Source organism: Cannabis sativa, chromosome X, assembly GCF_029168945.1.
Source record: "Cannabis sativa cultivar Pink pepper isolate KNU-18-1 chromosome X, ASM2916894v1, whole genome shotgun sequence".
NCBI classification, from domain to species: domain Eukaryota; kingdom Viridiplantae; phylum Streptophyta; class Magnoliopsida; order Rosales; family Cannabaceae; genus Cannabis; species Cannabis sativa.
In genome coordinates this window covers 14,648,454-14,668,888 of record NC_083610.1, presented here as the reverse complement: position 1 = coordinate 14,668,888, position 20,435 = coordinate 14,648,454, and the positions used below count along the sequence as shown (strand labels likewise).

The 20,435-nt window shown below is 37.2% G+C and overlaps 1 protein-coding gene across 1 annotated transcript; it reads left to right on the top strand.

The window, feature by feature from the left end:
- Positions 1-1,752: 1,752 nt before the first annotated feature.
- LOC115718167 (protein SPIRRIG) lies at positions 1,753-19,483 on the top strand. Its single transcript, XM_030647150.2, has 19 exons — positions 1,753-2,681; positions 4,210-4,279; positions 4,364-4,449; positions 4,976-5,108; positions 5,215-5,271; positions 5,631-5,801; positions 6,060-6,251; positions 6,398-6,463; positions 6,751-6,865; positions 7,019-8,199; positions 8,387-9,086; positions 9,175-9,277; positions 9,369-10,483; positions 10,616-12,263; positions 12,401-15,457; positions 16,145-16,453; positions 16,595-16,901; positions 17,233-17,379; positions 17,627-19,483. The coding sequence occupies exons 1-19, from the start codon at positions 2,503-2,505 to the stop codon at positions 18,803-18,805; spliced, it is 10,815 nt and encodes a 3,604-aa protein (XP_030503010.2). The 5' UTR covers positions 1,753-2,502; the 3' UTR covers positions 18,806-19,483.
- Positions 19,484-20,435: the final 952 nt, after the last annotated feature.

Sequence of the window (20,435 nt, the reverse complement as noted above, 5' to 3'; positions counted from 1 at the left end):
CACAAAGCAATTTGCTCTAAAATAGCTAGGCTGTGTCCACTATTTTTTGGGATTTGAGGTTCAGAGAGAGTCCAATACAATCTGTCTTACTCAACAAAAATACATCAAGGATCTTATCCTTAGAACAAAAATGTTGGATTCCAAACTCCAATATACTCCTATGTGTTCTAACTCTAAGTTCACACATGACTCAGGAACTGCCTTAACTAATCCCACTGAATATAAGAGTATAATTGGAGCTCTACAATACCTATGTCACACAAGGCCAGATATTGCTTATGTTGTTATCGTCTCAGCCAATTCATGAATCAACCAAAAATAGAACATTGGGGGGCTTACAAACGTGTACTTAAATACCTAGTTGGTACCAAACATGTAGGCCTCACATTCACAACAGCAAAGGTCCTTGATCTTCAAGGCTTCACAGATGCAGACTAGGCATGTTGTTCCATTAACAGAAAATCTACCTCTGGCTACAACATCTTCCTTGGTGGAAATCTCATAAGCTGGTGTACTAAAAAGCAACAAGTTGTTGCCAGGTCCAGTACCGAGTCTGAATATAGAGCACTTGCTTTAGCCACTTCTGAGATAATATGGCTGCAATCATTGCTCGACGAACTCTTAGTCCAACTATTTCAAACTCATGTTCTTTGGTGTGATAACATGGCAGCCGATTCTCTTGCTTCAAATTCAGTCTTCCATGCAAGGACAAACCAGATCGAAGCCGATCTTCATTTTGCTCGAGATTGTGACTAGCAAACAAATTGGATGTGAGACATGTCAACTCCACAAACCAAGTTTCAGACATCTTCACCAAACCACTTCCCACAACCTCGTTTAGCTACTTTAGGCACAAGTTGACACTTGGTGTTCACCGATGCAACTTGAGGGGGGATATTGGAATAGTTGAAGATGACTACACTGATAGTGAAAGTTAGTTAATCTGTTATTATTGTGGTGTAATTATTTTAGTTCGTTAAAGTTTGTTACAACTGTTTTTAGCTCATTAATTCTTGTACTCAGTATTTCTCTTATCAATATAAATACCAAAGCTATCTCAACAGTTCAAGTGATTCTGTTAATTTCCATTCGTTTTCTCTCTTTCTCTACAATTTTGAGTTTTCTCGTTTTCCTTCACAAGTTATACTGGTACATTTCAAACTCATGTCAATTTCGTATCATATTAAAATAAGAAAACGTATTTACATCACTAAATAGCAATATAAAAATAGTCCCCTAGTAAATTCTTACAACACTAAATAGCAAATTCTTAATTAATTAAAATATTATTCCTACAAAAAGAAAAAGAAAAAAAATATCAAATTGGACATGTATTTACAACACTAAATAGCAATAAAAATAATCACTTAATTAATTTTTTTGAATGGTATTTAATTAAAATATTAATCCTACAAAAAGAAAAAAAATAATCATATCGAACATGTATTTACAACACTAATTAGCAATAAAAATAATCACCTAGCAAATTCTTATTTAATTAAAATATTTATCCTTAAAAAAAAGAAAAGTATTAATCTTACAAAAACAAAACGAAAAAAAATAATCAAATCGGTGGAGGGAAAGAGGCTCTCACGTCTTGAGCGTCAATCTCGAGATGCCACGTGGTAGATTGGTAGATTGGTAGATGTGGATCCCACGCTGACGTGGTCAGGTAGTGTGAAACTAGTGAGAGAAAAATAATAATTATTATATTAATTTAATTTATTTTTAAAATTTGAAATGTATTAAAGATTTTATTTGGAGTGGAAAAAATAGAAGAGAAAGAAAGGCGATAGATATAGAGCGAGGAACGAGGCGCGGAGAGGCCGTCTCATAAAACCAGCGCAAGAAAAAAAAAAAAAAGAAGAAGAAAGAGCTTCTCGTTCTTTGTTTAATTTAATTTAATTTAATCATATTGTTATATACACATAAAATATTTATATAGATATATATTGTTTTTTTTTTTTTATTTTCAACCGAAGTCCGCGTTGCCGTTTCATTTGTTTTCCTTAGTTTTAGGGCTCACAGAACATTTTCCCGGAAAATAGAGGAAAGCGTAAACGATATTCCAAAAGCAAAAAATATAGGAAGATTGCGAAGAGGAGCACAGATCACAATCGCAAACGGAAAGAAATAGAGGATAATATATATTTATATATATTTAAAATAAAATAAAGAATCGATTTGGTGTTAGATCTTTCTGATCGTAAGCGGCGGAAGAGTACTTTGATCGGTACTTTGCCTGTGACATTTCTAGCTGCATTTCCTCTGAATTTATTGGGAAATTTATTTATTTTCTTTCGGGAATTGGTTTTGGATTTTCTCTTTTCTATTTTGGGAGGTGGAAGGTGAAATTGTGGAGACAAAGATTTGTTGAGGTGGTGTATACGTGATGCGATCCTTCTAGATTAGTTCTAGAAGGCTCGGATCTGGTTTTTGGGGGCAATTGCTGGAGTCGGATGAGAGAAGAGTAGTCTGTTCGAGGGATCGAGAGGGAGAACGATGAAATGGGTAACATTGCTCAAGGACATTAGAGAGAAGGTTGGTCTTACTCAGTCTCCATCGCCGTCGCCGTCTTCGTCTTCTGCCACTAATTCTTATTCTTCGCCGGCTTCGTCTTCTTCAGTTCGTGATAGCAATGCTCCTTCAGCTAGTCAAGGCTCCTTATCTTCTCCCGAAAGGTTTTGAAATTATTTATTCTGTCTCTCTTTCTTTTTCAAGTTAATTGTCATCATCTATTACGAATTTCATGAATGTGATTAGTTTGATGGAACTAGGTACCTTTTAGGTCGCATTGGTTTATATCTTTTTATTTTATTGAAGAACGGGGTTTAACGGGTTTAAGGCGTAGGGTCTGGATTTGGGTTCGTTCCCTTTTATCTATAAGTGCTGCAAAGTTTTAATTTTTTTGGGGGTGAGGGGGCGCAATGAGCTCTGTTATGTGATAATACGCTACAGCATGGGAGATTCGGCAGGTGATCAAACCTATTTAGTGAAGGATATAGTCCTTTATTTGGTTAATACTGTTTATCTTTTTCATCTACTTATATAAAGAATATAAGTTCTTCAAATTTATAGCTATTAAATGTTCCATGAAAATCGATGCAGAGTAAATATTTTAGTGATTTTGTTATTTTGTCGACAAATGTGGCAAATGGCTGCTTTGGGTGACAATTGCTTCATATCTAATGTGCATAAGTCTGGAGTAGTCCTTAGTGTGTTTGATTTACATTGGCTTCACCTATTATTAAAGTGGGGCTCATGTCTATAAGTTTCTTGATTGATGAACTTGGTTTTGAGTTTGTATTTATGTTTTTTTCTTTAAACATGTCCACAGAAGCATCAGTTTTTTTTTTTTTTAACTTATTTACTTGCTGAATCTTTAATACCTTATTGGGGTTGATAGGGCATGTTTATTTGCTATTTTCCTAGGCTAAAAAGTCTAATTGAGGCTCTCACGACATATCATCTGGGGATGACATGTATGGGGAAATTTTTATTTTGTGCTTTTTGGTTATCTCTTATCTTGAAGAATAACTTTTTTCGTAAAAGCTTAAAAAGGAAACCTCAAAATTGTACCAATGAAGGGACATTACAGGAGAAGAAAAAGTCTCCTACCAGCCACAAGCAAAAACTCGTTCCAAAACAAGACAAGAATGACTCAAATCTCTGAGAAGATGAGAGAAACATATCCATTTAAACTCTTTTAATTATACTTGTCTTGTTAAAACAATCGCAGTTTTCATTTCTTGCCAAAAACAATAAAAAAGAAACCAGGATATGATATACAGAGTGTGATTGTATAATAAAAGTCATGCTTTAAGGGAATAATGATAATTATTGATGGTTGGAGGATAGTAAAATATCTTGCACTACTGTTGGACATTGCTTTCATAATTCAGTAAAAAATGTTGAGAAATAAAATAGTGTTTGCTGTGGTTTTATTGTGATTATATTAGTAGTAGCTATTATGGTAAAAAATTATCAGGCTTAGTTATCAGTATTTTATTATATTTTTCTAAATTAGTGTTTGTATTAGAAATTACATCAATAGAGTTACTACCTTAAAGAATATTTGCGACTGACATAGCAGGGTAGCTTAAACTGTCTTAAAGAATCCGAACGGATTATTTTCTTCATCTTTTATTCCCCCTTAAGATTACAATTTTAGTGAACTTTCATTTAATTTAATCTTCATTGTGAAAGCAGAGACAAACATGAACTGGAGTTGGATTTCAAGAGATTTTGGGAAGAGTTTCGGTCATCCAGCTCTGAAAAGGTGTTTACTTTATTATTTTGGTCCTTTGCTATTTGCTTGCCAAGACATGTATGCTAATGATACTTTTTTTTTTTGTATTTGCAGGAGAAAGAAGCGGCCTTGAATTTAACAGTTGATGCTTTTTGTAGATTAGTGAAGCAGCATGCTGATGTAGCTCAATTAGTGACCATGTATTACCGCTTATCCTCAAAATCTCATTTGCTGCATTAGACTTTAACACTTATGTTTTATAGTTCGCTAAGTCAGTGTTTCATATAAATAGTAAAGATAGTTTTGATTCTTTCCATTTTGATGTGATATTGCTTATTTTTGGGGCTAGCATTATATACATACTGGCTGGTTGTCTTCTTTTTTTATGCATCCTGTTGCATATATAATTATTGGTTACCATATTTTTTGTGCTTTCTTTCTAGAATATGGGGGTCCTCATTACTTGTATCAAATTCAACTCAAGATGCCACATGTATGGGTAGAAATGTATAGATTCTAATATGCTATTAGTGGGATCAGATGAGATGTATATGGTATAGAGCACGTGATATTTACGTTTGTTTGCTTTGTATTCTCTCTTTTAAAGTTGCCTTTAAAATAAAAAATGGCTTTGTTCTGTTGGTTTATATTTATATTCAAAATCAGTGCACACTGTCTTTATGTGGAGCTTCTTGACCAATATTTGCATGTTTTGCTTTATTACAGGTTAGTTGAAACACATATATTTTCATTTGTTGTCGGAAGAGCATTTGTAACAGATATCGAAAAGTTAAAAATTGGCAGCAAAACAAGATCTTTGGATGTAGCAAAAGTGCTAAAGTTCTTTTCAGAAGTCAAGGTTTGTGTGTTTAATGTTGCTGCCTTAATTTTTTCATTGCAGTCCCCCCTCCTCTCTAAATATAGTTTTGTTTCCTTAAATTACATCCTCACATACTTTTTTGCAGGATAATATTAGCCCTGGATCAAATTTATTGAGGGCGGTAGAAGTTCTAGTATCTGGGGTATAATTTCTTAATCTTTGCTTGATTGAATATCTTTATTGTCATTCTCATTTGTATTTTTCAGTTGTCAATTTGTAGTGTGGTAGTCTTTTATTCTGTGTTTGTGTACTATAATCTACTTCTCTGTTCTACTGTTTATATTGATTGGAGTGAGTAGCTCAAAGGAATCGTGCATGGCATGAGTAATTCAGTGCTTCTGTAATTGTTGCCACATTGTTAATACATGTTTTTACCATGTGAAATTGTCTGACATAATGAATGTGATAGTTTGTGCCACACAGAAATTACTGTTGGTCGATTAATTGTTTGGTTATAACACCTTGTAACTGTTATCCACCTTTTTTGGGTGCTATTTACAGCCTATTGATAAACAATCTCTCCTTGATTCGGGAATATTCTGCTGTCTCATTCACATTCTCTATGCTCTTTTGGATCCTGATGAAGCAAATAGAAGACAAAAGGCTACTGATTGTGAAGTACCAGTGCTAGCTGAAAAAGATAGCGGTGTTGCTGATGTTCGTCGACTTGAGGTAGGGTTCTCTTTGTTGCATTACTTATTGTTGTATGCGTAAGTATAATGCATGGAAGTGCTTCATTTGGCTGTTGTCTCTTGTATTTTTTTTCCTAGTAGAGAATACTGCAGTACTAATTTTGGAAGGAGATTTGAATTTTCATTGTGAGAGGGGTTTCACTGTGTAACACATCATATCTGGTTGTTTTAGTATTTACTTTATTAGTCACGTGAGATAGATTCATTAACTCTAATACTTTTTTTTTTCTGGGGGCAGGTAGAGGGAAGTATTGTGCACATAATGAAAGCACTAGCAAGCCATCCTTCCGCTGGACAAAGTTTGATTGAAGACGATTCACTTCAGTTGCTCTTCCAGATGGTTGCAAATGGTTCTTTGACAATCTTTTCTCGATACAAGGAAGGCCTTGTTCTTTTGCACAGCATACAACTTCATAGGCATGCTATGCAGGTAGATGAGTTAAACAGTTAACATTCACTTTTTGGAATTATGCAGTAATATGCAGTTTGCAATGTCGCTGAAAAGTTGATTTCTTATTGATTGTTTTGATCGATTATTTAAGCTGTAACTTTTATTACCATTCCTCATTGTTTCAGATACTTGGTCTTCTTTTGGTGAGTGATAATGGAAGCACTGCAAAATACATTCGCAAACATCATCTGGTACGACATTGTTTTTATTACATCTGTATGTGCTGGTAATCTAGGAATTTTGATTGTGTTGTTAAAGCATTTTTGTTTTCTGAACAATTGGCGGGTTAGGATCACGTCATATTTTCCTCTCTTGGTGGAAATTGTAATTTCTAATTTTCTGATTAATTTTCATCCAATGAATCCCGAGTTTCATTTCTACAGCTGGGTACAAAATATGTGTAAATCTCCAAATAAATATGTTTCTTTGGTGAGTTCTTTTAATTTAAGAAGCTTCTCACTTTTTGTTTCATGAGCAGATAAAAGTTCTTTTAATGGCCGTTAAAGACTTCAATCCTGATTGTGGTGATTCTGCCTACACTATGGGGATCGTTGACTTGTTACTGGAATGTGTTGAATTGTCATACAGGCCTGGTAATTTGTTCAACTTATTTTCACTTTTGTCTGTAAGAGGATTTTGTTCTTGGGAGCTTGAGTGTACAGTACTTCAGTGTTTGTGTACTTTTGTGTGTGTATTAACCTTAATTGCTATTTTCTGACATATTTTTGAATTGTTTTGGCTTGTAGAGGCTGGTGGTGTCAGGCTTAGGGAGGATATACACAATGCTCATGGTTACCAGTTTCTTGTTCAATTTGCACTGACACTTACATCCATGAGAAAGAGTCATGGTTTTCAGTCATCTCGCTCTGAATCTTCTTCAAATCATAATTTTGATTCAGATGGTTCCCATGCACTCATTGATTTAGACACTAAGAAGTTCATTGAAAATGATGAATCTCTTGAATACCAGCTTTCACCTGTGCTGTCTAGATTGCTTGATGTTCTTGTTAATCTAGCTCAGACTGGCCCATCCGAAACTTCAGGACCTTCGGGAGGAAAGGGCTCAAAATCTTCTCATTCGAGGGCCAGTGGCAATAGCAGAAGCCATTCATCGTCTTCTGAACGGTTTGCTGAAGATGTTTGGGAGAAGGGAAATACTAAAGTTAAAGACCTTGAAGCAATTCAGATGTTGCAGGACATTTTCCTGAAGGCTGGTAGTAGGGAATTGCAAGCAGAGGTTCTAAACAGAATGTTCAAGATCTTCTCAAGTCATCTTGATAACTATAAGTTATGCCAACAATTAAGAACTGTTCCACTTTTAATCTTAAATATGGACGGTTTCCCTCCATCTTTGCAAGAGATAATATTAAAAATTCTTGAATATGCTGTGACTGTTGTAAACTGTGTTCCTGAGCAAGAATTACTTTCACTTTGCTGCTTGTTGCAGCAGCCAATAACATCCGAATTAAAGCACACGATACTCTCCTTTTTTGTTAAACTCCTGTCCTTTGACCAGCAGTACAGGAAAGTCCTGCGTGAAGTTGGTGTCCTTGAAGTTTTGCTAGATGACCTGAAGCATAACAAGTTTCTTTTGGGCTCAGATTCAAACAGTGGAAATACTAGTCAGTCGGAGAAAAAATCTAGCTCAAGCAGCTTTAAAAAACATTTAGACAGTAAAAACGTAATTATTTCATCACCCAAACTGCTGGATTCTGGCTCCGGGAAGTTTCCTATATTTGAAATTGAGAATACAATTGCTGTTGCATGGGACTGCATGGTCTCTTTGTTAAAGAAAACTGATTCCAGTCAGTCAGCTTTTCGCTCGGCTAATGGCATTTCAGTTGTTCTCCCTTTTCTTGTGTCTGATGTACATCGCCCTGGAGTACTAAGAGTATTGTCCTGTCTGATAATTGAAGATGTTAAACAGGTTTGTGATCATATCTGTTTTGTTTTTCGAGCTGTTCAGTTCAGTATATTTTATAATATATTTTTCCTTTTTTTTGTTTTATTAGGAATTCAATTTATTTTTGTAGTTTTGTTAAATTAGATAATGCCTTTCTTGGATTGCTTGATTGTTGATGAAATGTGATTATTTTGTTTCTCTTTTTCATCAGGCGCATTCGGAAGAATTAGGTTCTGTTGTTGAAATTCTGAAAAGTGGAATGGTCAGCAGTGTTTCTGGATCTCAATATAGGCTTGAAAATGAAGCAAAATGTGATACAATGGGTACCCTGTGGCGTATTTTGACTGTTAACAACTCTGCTCAGAGAGTTTTTGGTGATGCCACTGGGTTTTCTCTTCTGCTTACCACACTCCATAGTTTCCAAAGTGACGGGGAACCTTCAGATCAATCTCCTTTGGAGGTTTACACTAAGGTTTTTACATATTTGTTGCGTGTTATAACTGCTGCAGTGTGTGATAATGCTATTAATAGGACAAAACTGCATACAATAGTATCATCTCAGACTTTTTATGATCTTCTCTCTGAGTCTGGCTTATTATGCGTGGAGTGTGAAAAGCAGATTATACAGTTGTTGTTTGAATTAGCTCTTGAAATTGTGCTCCCACCGTTCCTAACTACAGAAAGTAGCACATCATCTAATGTGAATGGGAATGAATCACAAGGGTTTATTTTAGTTACCAACTCAGGATCATTTCATCCTGATAAAGAACGAGTGTACAATGCTGCTGCTGTTAGAGTTCTGATCCGTTCATTGCTGCTATTTACTCCAAAGGTGCAATTGGAAGTCTTAGGCCTTATTGAAAAACTTGCTTGTGGTGGCCCCTTCAATCAGGAAAATCTGACCTCTGTAGGTGCGAATCAAATTATGCTTTTTTTTCTTCCACATTTTTATACGAGTCACCATTGTTCTTACATTTTCTATTTCCACTTCATTTTAAGGTTGTGTGGAACTTTTATTGGAGATCATCCACCCTTTTCTTTTGGGTTCATCTCCATTACTTTCTCATGCTTTGAAGATTGTAGAAGTTCTTGGGGCTTATAGGTATACACTGCTTAGTTTCTGGAAATTGTTTTATCTGTTTGTTTCAATCAATGTTTTCACTTATGATGTTGGAAAATGTGTTTGTTGACAGGTTATCTGCCTCTGAACTTCGAATGCTTATTAGATATGTGCTGAACATGAGGTCGATGAATTCAGGCCATGTACTTGTTGACATGATGCAAAGGTTGATTCTTAATGAGGATATGGTCTCAGAGGATGTACCTCTGGCTCCATTTATAGAGATGAACATGAGAAAGATTGGGCATGCTTCCATTCAGGTCTCTCTGGGAGAAAGATCATGGCCTCCAGCTGCTGGATATTCATTTGTTTGTTGGTTTCAGTTTCGGAACTTCTTAAGGTCACAGGCAAAGGAAACAGATCATTCCAAAACTAATGCTTCTAAGCGGCAGAACAACTCTAGTGGGAAAAACCATGATCAGAATATTCTTCGAATATTTTCTGTAGGTGCAGCAAATAATGAAAGCACATTCTATGCTGAACTTTATCTCCAGGAGGATGGTGTTCTTACTCTTGCAACCAGCAACTCTTGTTCCCTATCGTTTTCAGGATTAGAACTTGAGGAAGGCAGGTGGCATCATCTTGCAGTTGTTCACAGCAAACCAAATGCTCTTGCTGGGCTGTTCCAAGCTAGCGTTGCTTATATGTACCTTAATGGAAAACTGCGACATACTGGGAAACTGGGATATTCTCCATCTCCGGTTGGAAAACCTTTGCAGGTTACCATTGGAACTCCAGTTACTTGTGCAAGAGTTAGTGGCTTGACCTGGAAATTACGCTCCTGCTACCTTTTTGAGGAGGTTCTCACATCTGGTTGTATTTGCTTCATGTACATTCTTGGTAGAGGATATAGAGGGCTTTTTCAAGACACAGATCTTCTTCGTTTTGTACCTAATCAAGCATGTGGTGGTGGTAGCATGGCTATCTTAGATGCGTTAGATGCCGACTCTACCTTGGCCTTAAATACACAAAGGCTTGATCCTCCAAGCAAACTGGGAGAGTCCAAGACCGATGGAAGTGGGTTCGTTTGGGATTTGGAGAGACTTGGAAATCTCTCTTTACAGCTCTCTGGAAAAAAACTTATATTTGCATTTGATGGAACATGTGCGGAGCCTATTCGAGCATCAGGGACTTTTTCCATGCTCAATTTAGTCGATCCTATGTCTGCTGCTGCATCTCCTATTGGAGGTTTGTAACAAAATCTTTCCTGCTGCATATAGACATAAAATTAACTTCAAGAATCAATTAAAAATGTGATATGACAAAATCTGTTTCTTTATGCTCTTTTAGTTATTTATTTGTTTTTTATGTTCTTTACAGGGATACCACGATTTGGACGCCTTCATGGGGACATTTATATTTGTAAGCAATGTGTGATTGGTGATACTATTCACCCTGTTGGTGGGATGACTGTTGTCCTTGCACTAGTTGAAGCTGCTGAGACCAGGGATATGCTGCATATGGCCCTCACCTTGCTAGCCTGCGCTCTTCATCAGAATCCTCAAAATATTAGGGACATGCAAACATATCGAGGATACCATCTGTTGGCCCTCTTTTTGCGTCGTAGAATGTCACTGTTTGATTTGCAATCTCTTGAGATCTTTTTCCAGATTGCTGCATGTGAGGCTTCATTTTCTGAACCAAAGAAGTCTAGATATACTCAAAGTAATTTGTCGCCTGCTATGACCATGCATGAAACAAGTTTTGAGGATCTTCATTTGAAATTCCGTGATGAAAATTCTTCAATTGGATCTCAGGGAGATATGGATGATTTTTCTGCACAAAAAGATTCATTTAGTAATATCTCTGAGCTAGAAAATTCTGATATACCTGCTGAAACTTCCAATTGCATTGTGTTGTCAAATGCAGACATGGTTGAGCATGTCCTGTTGGACTGGACATTGTGGGTAACAGCAACACTGTCAATCCAAATTTCTCTCCTTGGCTTTCTTGAGCATCTAGTGTCCATGCATTGGTATCGAAATCATAACCTCACAATTCTGCGTCGAATAAACCTTGTTCAACACTTACTTGTAACCCTTCAGCGGGGTGATGTTGAAGTTCCTGTTTTGGAAAAGCTGGTTGTACTGCTTGGTGTAATTCTAGAAGATGGGTTCCTCTCTTCTGAACTGGAGCATGTAGTAAGGTTTGTTATTATGACATTTGATCCGCCTGAACTAACATCTCGGCACCCGGTTTCTCGTGAGTCAATGGGGAAGCATGTAATAGTCAGGAACATGTTGCTAGAGATGCTTATAGATCTTCAAGTAACCATAAAATCGGATGAGTTGCTAGAACAGTGGCATAAAAATGTTTCTTCCAAGTTGATAACTTATTTTCTTGATGAAGCTGTTCACCCTACCAGTATGAGATGGATCATGACGCTGCTTGGCATCTGTCTTACATCATCTCCTACATTTGCCCTAAAATTTCGCAGTAGTGGAGGTTATCAAGGTTTGGCTCGGGTGCTTAGAAGTTTCTATGATTCACCTGATATATATTATATTCTGTTCTGCTTGATATTTGGGAAGCCAGTGTATCCTAGACTGCCGGAAGTCCGCATGCTAGACTTTCATGCTCTAATGCCAAGTCATGGAAGCAATGTGGAACTAAAGTTTGTAGAACTGTTAGAATCTGTGATTACCATGGCAAAATCAACTTTTGATAGGTTGTGCATGCAATCAGTGCTTGCACATCAAACAGGCAATCTTTCACAGGTAAGTGCTGGCCTCGTAGCAGAGCTTGTTGAGGAAAATGCTGACATGATAGGAGAGCTTCAAGGTGAAGCATTGATGCACAAGACATATGCAGCACGCTTAATGGGTGGGGAGGCATCTGCCCCTGTTGCTGCAACATCAGTTCTGAGATTTATGGTTGATCTTGCAAAAATGTGTCCCTCTTTTTCTGCTGTATGCAGACGAGCAGAATTTCTTGAAAGCTGCATTGACCTTTATTTTTCATGTGTTAGGTTTGTCTATTCATTTTATTTTTATTCTATAGATGGTGATTTAATTATATTCCAAAGCTGGTGAAATTTATCGTTTAGAATTTCTAGCTGAAGCAATTATATTCTTACCTTTAAATTGATTACTTGGTATTTTGCAGAGCTGCCCATGCGGTAAAGATGGCAAAGGAACTTTCTTTGAGGGCAGAGGAGAAGAACATGAATGATTCTGATGATACCAGCAGTTCACATAATACGTTTTCTAGCTTGCCTCATGAACAAGATCAATCTGTGAATAATTCTATCAGTGCCGGAAGCTTCCCTAAAGAGCAGATAAGCTCAAGTTCTGAGGATATTCCTGTCACCCAAAACATTGTCATTGTTGATAAAGAAGAGACCAAAGTTACGTCATCCCTGCAGGAATTAAACAAAGTGGTGCAGAGTGATGCTCCAGCTGTTATGAGCTTAGATATTGACGGTGTTGACCAGGTTTCTGCAAGCTCAAGTTCTAATGAATTCAGCTTCCGTAGTTTGAAAGGGACTCTAGAACCAATACAGGCAACAGATTCACATAGTTCCAATTCATTTACTATGCTCGATTCTCCTATTTTATCAGAGAAGTCCAACTCTATCCCACTCACACCCACAGCGTCTCCAGTTCTAGCATTGACTTCTTGGTTGGGCAGTTCTGGCAATAATGAATATAAAACACCCTTGGTTACTGCTCCTGTGGAGTCTTCTTTGTCTACTGGTGAAGTTGAACCTTCTCTAGAAGTGAAATCTAGTGTTCAAGGACCTTTAGCTGTAAATGCTATTTTTTCGGTTAGTCCAAAACTACTTCTAGAAATTGATGACTCTGGCTATGGTGGTGGTCCTTGTTGTGCAGGAGCAACTGCTGTTCTGGATTTTACAGCAGAAGTTCTTTCTGATTTTATCACTGAGCAATTGAAATCATCACAGATTGTAGAGAGCATCTTAGAAAGTGTTCCACTGTATGTTGATGCTGATGCAGTGTTAGTTTTTCAAGGCCTTTGTCTTGGTAGGTTGATGAACTTTCTTGAAAGGCGTCTCCTGCGTGATGATGAGGAAAATGAAAAGAAGCTAGACAAGAGTCGGTGGTCCTCTAACTTGGATGCGTTATGCTGGATGATAGTGGATCGTGTATATATGGGTGCTTTTCCCCAACCAGCTGGTGTGCTGAGAACTCTTGAATTCCTGCTATCCATGTTACAATTGGCAAACAAAGACGGCCGAGTTGAAGAAGCTGCTCCTACTGGAAAGAGTCTTTTATCCATCACACGGGGAAGCAGGCAACTTGATACTTACATTCATTCAATGTTGAAAAATGCTAATCGTATGATTTTGTATTGTTTTCTCCCATCGTTTTTGATTGCAATTGGTGAAGAAGATCTCCTCTCATGCCTAGGTTTGCTGATTGAACCGAAGAAGAGAATGTCCTCTAACTCTTCCCAAGATGATTCAGGACTTGATATCTGCACAGTCTTAGAGTTATTGGTTGCCCATAGGCAAATTATATTTTGTCCTAGCAATACTGACACCGATCTTAATTGCTGTCTCTGTGTGAATTTAATATCTCTTTTGCGAGACCAGCGCCGGATTGTACAGAACATGGCAGTGGATATTGTGAAGCATCTTCTAGTGCATCGTAGGGCTGCCTTAGAAGACTTGCTTGTTTCTAAACCAAATCAAGGACAGCAGCTGGATTTACTACATGGTGGCTTTGATAAGTTATTGATTGGAAGTTTATCCTCTTTTTTTGATTGGTTTCAGAGTTGTGAACAATCTGTTAATAAAGTACTTGAGCAGTGTGCAGCCATAATGTGGGTTCAGTTTATTGCTGGGTCTGCGAAATTCCCGGGTGTGAGAATTAAAGGTATGGAGGGTCGTAGAAGAAGGGAAATGGGAAGGAAATCAAGGGATACTTCGAAGTCAGATGGAAAGCACTGGGAACAGGTGAATGAGCGGAGATATGCGTTGGAATTGGTACGTGATGCAATGTCCACTGAGCTTAGAGTTGTTCGTCAAGATAAGTATGGGTGGGTTTTGCATGCTGAGAGTGAGTGGCAAAACCATCTACAACAACTTGTACATGAGCGAGGAATATTTCCAATGCGTAAATCCATGGAGACTGAGGATCCGGAATGGCAGCTTTGTCAAATTGAAGGTCCATATAGGATGCGGAAAAAGCTCGAGCGCTGCAAGCTGAAAATTGACTCTATACAAAATGTTCTTGATGGACAATTTGAATTTGGAGATGAAGAGCAGTCCAAAACAAAAGCCGAGAACGGTCCTAATACTTCTGACACTGATTCTGAATCATTTTTTCATTTTTTCAGTGATGCAACCAAGCAGAATGATCTTGGTGATGAGCTGTATGATGAATCAGTATACAAAGAACCTGATAATGTCAGAGATGCATCATCTGTTAAGAATGGGTGGAATGATGATAGAGCTAGTAGTGTAAATGATGCAAGTCTGCACTCTGCTCTTGAGTTTGGCGGCAAGTCTAGTGCAGTATCTGTTCAAATAGAGGACAGTACTCAAGGAAGATCTGACCTAGGTTCTCCTAGACAATCATCTTCTGCTAGAAATGATGACATAAAGGTTTCAGAGGATAAGGCGGATAAAGATCTTCATGATAATGGAGAATACCTAATTAGACCTTATTTGGAACCATTTGAAAAAATTCGATTCAGATATAATTGTGAAAGAGTTGTTGGTCTTGATAAGCATGATGGTATTTTTCTAATAGGTGAACATTGCCTGTATGTGATTGAAAACTTTTATATCGACGAGTCTGGTTCCATTTGTGAAAAGGAATGTGAGGATGAACTCTCTATTATAGATCAGGCTTTAGGTGTTAAGAAGGATGTTAATGGAAGCAGTGATTTCCAGTCCAAGTCCACTTCCTTTTCGGCCACAACTGCTAAGCCATGGATCGGGGGAAGAGCCTGGGCCTATAATGGTGGTGCGTGGGGGAAAGAGAAAGTGTGTACTGGTGGACATCTCTCTCACCTATGGCGTATGTGGAAGCTTAATAGTGTTCATGAGATTTTGAAGCGTGATTACCAGTTGCGTCCTGTAGCTGTTGAGATATTTAGCATGGATGGATGTAATGATCTCCTTGTGTTTCACAAAAAAGAGAGGGAAGAAGTTTTCAAAAATCTGGTTGCCATGAATCTTCCTCGGAATAGCATGTATGACTCGGACTCTATTCCCTCTGCTTTCTTTGTTGCTGATGCTTGTTTTTTTTCTGTTATTTGTATCTTTCTACATAGTTTCTTAACATGCTCTTTTATTTTTTTTTTATTTTTTAAAAATAAATCCATATATATTATATTTATTCTTTTTCATAATAATAATAATAATAATAATAATAATAATAATTTACTTTATATTTATGCACCTTGTATATTGTTGCTTATGATAGTTTGATTTTCAGTGTTTGAAATTTCAGGGTTTTTTTTTTTGACATGTGTGCGTGGAAGAAATTTGTTATATCTTCTGCAGTTATTTAGTACTAAGGTTTCTTGACTTTGCTGTCACACTAACTGCTATAAGGCCTGGTGTCAATGTCTTCCTGTTTAATTGGCAACAACTTTTTGTTAGTTTTCTCCTTATGAGTAATGCTTTCTTTCTAATATGGTATTGTTGTGGAAATAGAGGCTTAAATGTATGGCCATAACCAGAGAAGCTCGCAGTTTCTACTAGAATTGTTGCTTGTTTTTGTCAAGAATTTTTTTTCCGCATAATTTTCCTGTATGATTACATACTGTTCTGTACTTGATTTGGTAGGGGTTTGATGCTTACAAGGGCTGTTTGCTTCCTCACCTTCTGGATTTAGATATATATATTTTTCTTGATGGTTTTCTCTCTTGAATCAGGTTGGACACCACTATTTCAGGATCAACAAAACAGGAAAGTAATGAGGGCAGTCGTTTATTTAAGATAATGGCTAAATCTTTTTCAAAAAGGTGGCAAAATGGAGAAATTAGCAATTTCCAGTATCTCATGCATCTCAATACTTGGGCGGGACGTGGATATAGTGATCTTACCCAGTATCCAGTTTTTCCATGGGTTCTTGCAGATTATGAGAGTGAAAATCTGGATTTGACTGATCCAAAAACATTTCGTAAGCTTAACAAACCTATGGGCTGTCAAACACCTGAGGGGGAAGATGAATTTAAGAAAAGGTACTTTACAGCAATACTGTATTTTTTCCTTGATTTTTTTTAAGGTCCTTGAAATGTCTGCTATAGTCTTAAATTATAGTGATAAAATGTGAATCTAGCTATATTTTATATTCTGTTTTTTTTTTTGTTTCTCTTTTCCAGATATGAGAGCTGGGATGACCCTGAGGTCCCAAAATTTCATTATGGTTCCCATTATTCCAGTGCTGGAATTGTCCTGTTCTATCTTCTACGCCTACCGCCTTTTAGTGCGGAGAATCAGAAGCTACAAGGAGGACAGTTTGACCATGCTGATCGTCTTTTTAATAGTGTTAGAGACACCTGGTTAAGTGCAGCTGGCAAGGGTAATACATCAGATGTGAAGGAATTAATTCCAGAATTTTTCTATATGCCAGAGTTCCTTGAAAATCGTTTTAATCTTGATTTTGGAGAGAAACAATCAGGAGAAAAGGTTAGTTTTAATCTTACTTATGAGGACTATCATTTCTTCCTCAATTGTGCTCCTTATGCACTTGTTTATTTATGGGGCAACATGCATACATTTATTTTTTCATGGAACAATTGAACATTCTGGAGTTTTTCTAGCATTAGGATTTTTTTTTTATCTATTTTAGAAATGAATCTTCTAATGAACAATTGACAGACAATTCCAGTTTCGTCCGTGGGGTTCATTCAATTCTGTCTGTCACTCCTAATTTAACAATCTTTATGTTCACGAAGAACTTTTTGTTTTTCAACTAAGAAGAGTTTTAAATTTGCTGATCTGTCTGTCATTTTCTCAGGTTGGTGATGTTGTCTTACCTCCATGGGCAAAAGGCAGTGTTAGAGAGTTCATCAGGAAGCATAGGGAGGCACTGGAATCTGATTTTGTTTCAGAAAACTTGCATCATTGGATAGATCTCATATTTGGATATAAGCAGAGAGGGAAGGTTGGTGCAACACTTTTCTCATTTATTTTTTTACAGTCAACTCTCTTTAAGGGATGCAGTATCACTCAATCACTGCTATTATGGTTTAATCGGGTCCATAATATTGGAATTGTTTTCTTTTAAAATAATATTTGTATTGGAACTGTTTTTAGAGTCTCGTTTTTTACTTCAAAACAACTTATGATGTCTTCTATTGCTCCGTTATTGTTCTGTATCTAATTTTGCAATTTATTTGGGTACTGGATAGGCGGCAGAGGAAGCTGTGAATGTTTTTTACCATTATACATATGAAGGGAGTGTGGACATAGACTCAGTTACAGATCCTGCAATGAAAGCCTCTATTCTAGCACAAATAAATCATTTTGGACAGACGCCTAAGCAATTGTTTCTCAAAGCTCATGTAAAAAGGCGAGTGGACAAGAAATTTCCTCCTCATCCACTCAAGTACTCTAGCCAAATTGTTCCACATGAGATACGTAGAAGTTCATCTTCCATTAGTCAGATTGTTACTATCAATGAGAAAGTTCTTGTGGCAGGAATGAATAGTTTTCTCAAACCAAGGACATATACAAAATATGTTGTATGGGGTTTTCCAGATCGTAGTTTGAGATTTATGAGCTATGATCAAGACCGACTCCTTTCAACACATGAAAATCTTCATGGGGGCAACCAGATTCAGTGTGCTGGTGTGAGTCATGATGGTAGGATTCTGGTCACTGGAGCTGATGATGGTTTAGTTTCTGTTTGGATAATCAGCAAGTATGGTCCTCGTGCTGTAAGGCGATTGCATTTGGAGAAGGCTCTTAGTGCACACACATCCAAAATCACGTGTCTTCATGTCAGCCAGCCTTACATGATGATTGTGAGTGGATCAGATGACTGTACCGTTATTATATGGGATCTCAGCTCCTTGGCTTTTGTTAGGCAGCTGCCCGAGTTCCCATCTCCAGTTTCTGCAATTTATGTGAATGACTTGACTGGGGAGATTGTAACTGCTGCTGGAACTCTACTTGCTATTTGGAGCATCAATGGAGACTGCCTTGCAGCTGTTAATACGTCCCAGCTCCCATCAGATTCAATTCTCTCAGTGACTAGCAGTTCATTTTCTGATTGGTTGGATACAAACTGGTATGTGACAGGTCACCAGAGTGGTGCAGTTAAGGTGTGGCAAATGGTTCACTGCTCCATCAATGAGCATTCCCCTAGCAAATCAACAAGCGGTGGAACTGGGGGCTTAAGTCTTGGCGGAAAGGCGTCAGAGTACAGGTTGGTCCTCCACAAGGTGCTGAAGTCTCACAAACACCCTGTTACTGCTCTTCACCTCCCAAATGACCTAAAACAGTTGCTGAGTGGGGATGCTGGTGGGCATTTGCTGTCATGGACACTGCCAGATGAGAGTTTGAGATCTTCATTTAACCGTGGGTGAGGACGAGAAGCTCTATTGAGTGACAACAAGTTAATCATTTGGAGAGCCGGCCATAAAATCTTGATTAAAACCACCAGGTTCTTTGAGTCCATGGATACAGGAGTTGCTAGATTCATAAAGACATGGAAAAGGAAAAACAGGGCAACAGGGCTTTCCTTGGATTTAAAACATGACAAGAAGATTCGGTTGTTTCTTATATATGTGAGGCCTGCCACAAATATAACCCTGTGGATCAAGCTTCTGAATGAGAAGGTGCAATAGTAGGCTGTGCTTTTATCTTTTGCATTGATACGAAGATGTCAGTCGTTTTTGTGCAAGACATCAAGCCTACAGGTTTTTTTTTGGGGTAGATGTAAATAGGTGGGTATTGGTAATCGTGTATGTATAGCAGAAAGTGTGGAACATGGGTTGATGGGCTGAAAATTGTTGTGGAACAGTACATTGGTAGTGTTTTGTTTTTTTTGGTTGAAATTCTTTTTGCATAGATCAAACTGGGCCGATATTGCCCATTTCTTGTTGTGAAATGTATACATGTCTGTTTATGAGGGTATCAGGGAGTCCCTGGTTTTTCTTACAGAAGTCTCCTCTGATTCTTTTCCAGCCTTAATTAATATACGTACTACGTAGGACTGAAATCTCGACTCTTCAGAATTTGCGAAATAGATGTGTATTTTCTTTTATTATATCCATAATCCAATCCCATTATATGCATATCTCCTTTGCAGTCTCTTATTAAAAATGCCTCTGGTCTAGGGGTCATGGTGGGTGTGGGGTGTCTCCATTTGCGTACAGTTTTCTCAAACCATTTACTAATAATAACTTTCATACTATAGTTGCTAAAATATTAATAAGCTTGGAAAGCAGAAATGGTAATACTACTATTATAACTTAGGACATCTATATTACTCTCCAAAATGGATATTTTGTTAATTATATAATCAGAATCAACTTCAATACTTTTTTTAACGTTGACTTTTTCTCTTAACTTTTGTAAGTTATACTATTGAGATTGACACTTACTATAAAGATTTTACTTGATATATCTTCTCATTGGTACAATGAACTAACATTAATACTTTCTTATTATATATCTAAACTTGTGTCCCTTTACAACTAAACATGAGAGACTATATATAGGCTCTTTACTAACTCAAACGTACAATAAATGATAATAACTTAAATTAAATATTTCCCTTGAAAGGGAATTTTTGGCACTCCAGGCTTTTTTTCTTTCTTTATTATAATTACTAGTAGATATACTTTTCAGGTGGTCAGAGGAATCTCTGTCATTTGTTAGATTCCTTTGTCTTTAGCTGTCACTTAATTTTGGGCAGAAATCTCTGTTGGTCTTTTCATGGTTTTGGCACACTAAACAACATACTAACCTCTTCAATGAGTCACATGATATTGTCACACTAAACAAAGGACTAACTTCTTCACAAGTTACATATCCACCTTATTATAACAAGAAATAAACAAGGCATAAGTACAGATGGGTATCTTCAAGTTTACCTACCATTTTTTACTGATGGGCTCATGTGAGGGGTTGAGGTTTACTCACTCATCAGTATTACTGTCGTCCTCACACCATGTAGATGGGTTTGCTCTCTTGTTGCCACTTGTTGATGTA

What these genes read in the sequence shown, in the direction of transcription:
- LOC115718167 (XM_030647150.2), top strand. Translation starts at nt 2,503, where the DNA reads ATGAAATGGGTAACATTGCTCAAGGACATTAGAGAGAAGGTTGGTCTT. An exon ending in CTGATGTTCGTCGACTTGAG is followed by an intron (nt 5,802 to 6,059) that starts GTAGGGTTCTCT and finishes TTCTGGGGGCAG; the next exon opens with GTAGAGGGAAGTATTGTGCA. An exon ending in TGCTGCATCTCCTATTGGAG is followed by an intron (nt 10,484 to 10,615) that starts GTTTGTAACAAA and finishes TGTTCTTTACAG; the next exon opens with GGATACCACGATTTGGACGC.